The 6761-nt window shown below is 39.0% G+C and overlaps 1 protein-coding gene across 1 annotated transcript in view; it reads right to left on the reverse strand.

Moving 5' to 3' along the window:
* Positions 1–6761, reverse strand: part of hectd2 (HECT domain containing E3 ubiquitin protein ligase 2) — a 58365-nt gene that overhangs the window by 43121 nt on the left and 8483 nt on the right. Inside the window, exons 3-8 of the mRNA XM_015371808.1 lie at positions 5457–5598; positions 5279–5381; positions 5112–5201; positions 3359–3423; positions 3204–3249; positions 471–584 (exon numbers count right to left, since the gene is read on the reverse strand). Of these exons, the coding sequence (XP_015227294.1) occupies positions 471–584; positions 3204–3249; positions 3359–3423; positions 5112–5201; positions 5279–5381; positions 5457–5598 (560 nt within the window). The remainder of the gene's footprint in view (positions 1–470; positions 585–3203; positions 3250–3358; positions 3424–5111; positions 5202–5278; positions 5382–5456; positions 5599–6761) is intronic.

Here is a 6761-nt window from a genome sequence, read left to right on the forward strand (position 1 = left end):
CCTCTCCTTCCTCCTGCTCCCACCTCTCCTTCCTCCCGCTTCCACCTCTCCTTCCTCCTGCTTCCATCTCTCCTTCCCGGTTTGAGTCCATCGGTCCTTTCCTAACACACACCTCACGGCCCTTGAATTTCCACCACCCCAATCCTCTCAGTTCTTTACCACACCTGACCTCCTTATAGCAGCAGGAATATAGAAAAGTTATAGAATAGAAACTATTTTCTAAGCTTTTAGAAAACCAAGATAAAATGCTAGCTGATAACTTCATAAAAGTGGATTTTTCTCTCCTGACGACTCTTAGATTTGTTTTTTCACTCAATGAAGCCATTGAGTTACTGTGAATTGACCAGAAGACCAAGTCGCCTTCAGTGAACTACAAAGTACATGTTTTCTACAAATATTCTTTCATTCGGTTCAATAAATTCCTTGAATATTTGGTTAAAAATATAAAAATCTGTTCCCAGTTAAGAGACTTGCCTCTTGAGCCAGTGGACCAGGTAGTGGTGGTCGGCCTCAGACAACGCTGCGATCTGCCTCAGTAGGTGAGCGAAAATCACGTAGGTGCTGGTACTGGAATACTGCGGATTCTGCAAACATCAGGGATAAAAACTTCATGTTTGATAATCAATCATCACATGCTGGAAAACTTTCCCGACCTGATGCAGAACAAACTAAATATAATAAAACACGCCTATTACTGCTGTTCAAAAAAGACCTCATATTTTTGAGAAGTAAAAACAACTTTGATTCATGTTTGAACTGATGCAGCTTAGTCTGTGTTTTACTCAACTAATATACATTTATATTTTCAGAAACTAGAAGGTTTTAGCTTTCAGATGATGAATCACACATGTAGTTTGGGCTTAAGGTTCCTCAGTTATTAGCTTTTCCATTTGGGTATGCAGAATAAGCGAGGATTACTTCATATGAGGTGGGTGTTAAGAATAAAGACCTGAATGGATATTTTGCCTAACGGAAATATATCGGATAGTCTGTTTGGTAAAAGATATAATTAGAACAACGAATAACACTGTAATGAGTTAAACTTTTCTATGTTTTGGTAGAATTTTCATTCTTTTTCCTTTTATTTGACCAAAATTTCAAAGGATGCATCCGTGAAATTGGTGATAACTCTGTAATTAAGCTCTTATTATAAATAAATATAAACATGATTCAAAGCAAGATGTAAAGACGGTTTAGTCTGAGACCTCTGGACAAAAGAAAAAAGAATTTAAAACTGTCTTATTGATTTCTCAGTTATGATCCACCTTTATTTTTAAAGGTACATGTAAGGTTTGAAAATTAGCCTGTTTCTATACAAATTGATCCCAAATAGAGGGTAGAAACAGGAATATTATACTAAATCTAGGATGACCTCATTTAATGTAGCAGGAAATAGAGACATTAACATCTATTTACAGGCTATAAGAAAAAAACAGCCAAGATTTATTGTGCAAACCATAAACATCAGAATGAAACTGGGGCCAGAAAGTGTCTAAATATTAACTGTGTCAGAATCTGGAGTCTGACATCATCCCACACTGACCAGAACCTTCAGTGGAAATAAACGGGATTGTGCAAAAACTGTGAGAGGCATCAACAAACCAATTCAGTCAAAGTCCAGCTTCTTGTCATCTGTTGAAACTTTAATGTTTCTGCTGTTGTTCTGAGCAGCAGGCTGGTTTACTCACACATTTTAACAGAACCTATCGGATCTCCTTCAGATATAAAGCGGCTCTGGGTTGGATGCTTTACGGCGCATCGTTGCTGAAAATCGTCTATGATTAAGCTGCTAATCCTAAAGTCATATTTGAGATGAAGCAGCACAACTGACCAATAAAAAGAAGGAAGGAGCCGAACACAGTCTGAATACGGTTCCATTGGCACCATTAGCTAGGGTTTCCTGCTTTAATGGGACTCCCATATATGGCTGTCAGGCTGCAGAGATGGAAAAATGGAAAACCGGAAAACCGGATCCAAACAGAAAGAGAGCAGGAATAAAGAGCAGGCCAGACTGATGGAAAAAAAAATCCTCAACTCTGTTAGCAAGAACTTCAGGATTCAGCATATGTAGTTTTTAGGGTTAATAATAATTGTTTGGTATCGTCTTTCATGCAATAAAATGAGATCTGACGCGCCTCCAATTCATTCTCACAGCAGCTATCTGAACTATAGTCTGATCCAAGATGGCCGCCCTCTAGGCACATCGGGCAGCGTCCAATGAGGCGTCTAAATACGTAAGGTCTGTGCTGCTCACTAGGAAACACGGGAATCACCATAGCAACCGCTAAAATGACTCCCTGATTGTTGTTGCCAACTTGGTGACTTTGTTGGAGAATTTATAAACTTTTGTAGTCTGGGTTCAAACAAAGTATTAATTAATAATTACGTTTCTTAGTGTCATAGAGGTCATTTGTAGTTTTAAACATTATTCAGTTTTTTTCTTTAATCACTTTCTGCCCTCCACGTTGATCAAACCATGACCAAATCAGCCAATGATGTCATATTGCAGCGTCTAGATTTTGGTGTTATTGATCTTAAGACGGATTAAACAGAAGAAATCACAGTTTTTTTTTTATGACAACATCTTTAAAGGAAAAGTCGCTCATATTCAGAATCCAAACTTCTTAAAGTTCTTTAAATCTGAAATGATTCCATCCTGTTCAATAAATGATCAGTGTTTTTAATTCAGAGTAATTTTCATGTGAATGTGCTTTACTGGAGGCATCCATGTTTGTCAAAGAACACTACTGCCACCTACTGGTTAGTGACATTGTCACGGTGCGGTATCGGCTGTTGATCAAGTCCCAGTGCTGTATCTGGTGTTTGTCACAACGCGCTATTATCCAAGTCATCTTGAAAACATTCTTCTTCCAAATGTTGGCTACATATTACGGGTTTTTTCTCTGGCCAGAAGTTCGATGGCAAATCCTCCCTCTTCAAGTTGGCGATCCAACGACCAACCCGTCCGTGGAGGATCAGGAATCAGAAAGGTGGAATGGCGCTAGGCTTACCGCACCGTGATCGCGACGAAAATTATTGTTTTTAATTTTTTACTGATTAACGCTAAATTCCTTAAATCACTGCGAACGTATTAGTTTTAGGTAGAAATAATGACTCATTGATTATTCTTTGCTGACCAAACTTTTCCTTTAAATGGGAACATGAAAAGATTTCCAATCCATCAAAGCAGCTTTCAGTCTCACCTGAATTAGAACAAAATATGCTCGCAGGTCGTCTTTTGTCCGAGGGCTGCAAAAAAAGGGAAACTTGTTAAATTTAGAAACAAATCTCAAGGAAAAGGCTAAAAAGGGAGCATTTTTAATCGAGAAAGAAAAGGAAACATGTGCGGTTCTCTCACCCTTTCCACTCTCTCAGCAGGCTGTTGATGATCCCTTTTAAAACAGACTTCTGGATGTCCTGAGGCTGAACAGAAAAACAAACTCTTCAATCAACAAGTCAGCGACTCACAAGGGCAAACCCTCTGCAGCTGATGGTCCAGATTGTCCCTCTTTAATTAAAGAAATAAAGTCATATAAACATCTACTGAAAACTAAACCTATAACTGAATATGACAAGGAAGCAGCAGAGACTAAATCGTACAGTGCGCCCCTAGTGGTCAGGGGAAGCTAATGTCTCTTCAGATTTCCCAAAAAAGTTAAAAATCAGTCCACTGGATTTTGTTTCCAGGTTTTATCCAGCAGCCCAACAAAGCCTGGTTTGGCTTACAAAACATGGAAATTGAACCGCAAGAACAGGTCCGCCCCTAATGAAACAAGAGTCGTTAAGGTCTTTGTTAGCCTGCAATACCCCGATACTGGTCTATGGCTCTGAATGGGGGGTCGTTAGGGGCATTGTTGGCTTGGATGACCAGGCGAGTTGTCATGGAGATGATGATTCTGATAGGAGGAAGGAATCAACTCTATCGCTGCGTTGTAAACCCCCACCCCCCCCAGTTTAACCCTTTAAAGCGTGAACCAGGAAATTATTGACAGAAGATTCTAATTTTCCAAAATTAGAATTGTAATTGAACTTTGTGACAAATGAAATAACTATATAAAATCTGTAAAAACATAAAATTACATCATTTATTTGCATCAATTTTGACATATTATGCATTTCTATATAATCTTTTCTATGTTTTCTGTTCACTACATGTGTCTGATTATGTAAGTCAGGGTTTCAAGAACAAAAACATCCCACTGATGATGCAGAGGTTTGAAAATCTCCTGTATCTAATATGATACGCTTGGCTTTAAAGGGTTAAGGTTAGATGTTCTCTCTTCAGATGTAAAAAACTAATCTGCCCAGAGTGTCATAGATCCCACTATCCAAACATTAAACGTTCAACATGACTTAACTTCATCTCATTAAGTCTCATGTTGTTTTATCTTTAACAAAAAGTCTGTAAACCTGCCTCTTATTTGGATATTATTTAATACTTACCTTATACAGTTGATTAAAAAAAATAATTTTACTAACTTAAAAAAAATGTGAGAACTCTAAAAACGCTGATATTCTGACACTCAAAACAGACTTACTATTATTTTTTCTTAGGTTAACTGATGATTTTTATTTATTATTAAGAAACTGGAAGTAAGTTGCCTTGTTATAAATTTAACTATTTAACATATGAGACCTAAAAAAAAAGAGTTAAACATTAATTCATCTTACAGAAAGTCATAAAGGAAATCAAAAGTCATGTACATCCTTCTTAGTTTTCTAAAAAGCTGTTTAAAACATTATTTATTAAAAAATGATCCTCAGTAAAGTTTATTTTCTTGTTTTATGTCGGAGCTTCTTCCTGTCAGGTGAAACGTAGCTTCATTTTATTATAAGAAGGCAGGAATTCACCTGCTTTGCTTCAGCCTTTCAGTAATATATTAGTACTAATATTGGTAATGTAAACACAGTCTTTGTTTTCTGTCTGAATGAAATAAATAAAATAAATCAGTAACGGTTTACCCTATCAACCATTTACTGTTTGTTTTGGTTTTATTTTAATATCAGGTTTAAATAGAAACATCAGAATCATAAGACATAAAAAGAAAGTAAACTAGAAAGAGAAAAGTCTGCAGAGAAGAAGCGGGCTTTAGCGGTTCTGTCTCACTTACTGTGCCGAGGAGCGAGTCGTAAACGGCGTTGACGAACTTGGCGTTGACCCCTGAGTCCTCGATAGTGTTAAACAATCCGTTGGCCTCCCGCTGGGAAAAGAAGGACGCACGGTGAGGAAAACGGAAGCAGACGTAAGCAGGGGGAGAGATTTCTGTCAGGTGTTTACCTTGAAGGCGGCGTTGATTTCTATGAAGGAGTCGAAGGTGGTCAGGTAGAACTCTCTGACCTCCCTCCAGTCACCTGAGTGAACGGCGCGCTCCACGTCCTCCCTGTTGGAAACACAGCAAAGCTGTAGAGTGAGGAGCATTCTGGGATGCTTCGCTGATCGTCCAGAGGAGACTCACTGGAACTCCCTGGTGGTCTTGGTACGGAGGGGGATGATGGGGTCGGAGGGGAACGGGGCTTTGACTTCAGGAGGCAGGGTGTCGATGGAGAGCCGATGCTTCTGGCGGACGTCGTTGCAGATGGGCGGCAGCTCCCTCACTGCTGCAGCGCGGCAGAAATAAGGTTTGAAACAATCAGCTCTGCTAGAGGGTCTATAATAGAGCTGCTTTCCACGCCAACACATCAGCTGACTCAGGAAAATTATTGCATAGTGACTGATTTTATTGTTCCTGCCTGTCTGATGCTCCAGGATAAGAAAAGAAATCTATTCTGTCAAATATCGCAATATTTTATTAGATTATATTGATTCCAAAAATAGCTGAATAGATCTCAAATATAAATATATTTATAAGCCAACATCCATTTCATTGTCTTACTTTTATATAACTTCTGATGCTACGTTCAGACCGCAAGCAGCTGAGGCAGCAGAAGCAGCTACTTTACATGCAAAGTCAATGGTTGATGCCGACAAGGTGCAAGAAAAGGTCCCACACCACGTTTCTAGCAGCAGAAGCAGCTGCCGGAGTTAGAAAAATGTAACCTTAGCTGCTGGACGCGCCTCATCAACCAATCAGAGAAGCTGATCTGGGAGCTGGCAGGGAGACCGACACAGCACAGTCTCCCTGCCAGCCTGTTTTCCAGTGTAGTCCTGTTTCTCTGGCTGTGACTAACTGCAGGGCTCGAAGTTAACCATCGCCCAATCGCCCGGGGCAAGTAGTTTTTATTGTTGGGAGAGTACAAATTTCATTGCATTGCATTTGCCCGCCGGGCAAGTGCAATGATTGCAAAAAATATATACATTTATCACTCAAAATTACTTTAAAATCACTGACATTCGCTGAAAACGACCCACAAGCGTTGCCGACGCCATTTTTGTTGTTTTGTACACATTCTCGCGTGATCTGAAAAAGCCACGTGATTTTCCACTAGATGGCGTGATTCAGCTCTTGGGGAGAGAATTCTGTAGAGCAGCAGCTGGATGATGAATTTAATCTGTACTATAATACACGCTAGATTAAAAATGATCAGTCAGGGATTAGGAAAATAATACCTGTATGCGCACAGTGTAAATATTTCTATCATGGCAGCTTTCTGTACAGTGATGTCGGTCATACATTAAAAATGTTCATTACATTTTTTTCTCTTAGACATTGGAGTGGTGCATTTAAATGTTATAGAGCTAAACATGTTAGATTGGTGAGTAGTAGTAGTGTAAGTTTTTAACCTCTCAAGTTTCTTTTAGATTTTTAACATTACAATTTATA

The sequence above is a fragment of the Cyprinodon variegatus genome, unplaced genomic scaffold (genome assembly GCF_000732505.1).
Source record: "Cyprinodon variegatus isolate N-32 unplaced genomic scaffold, C_variegatus-1.0 Scaffold65, whole genome shotgun sequence".
NCBI classification, from domain to species: Eukaryota; Metazoa; Chordata; class Actinopteri; order Cyprinodontiformes; family Cyprinodontidae; genus Cyprinodon; species Cyprinodon variegatus.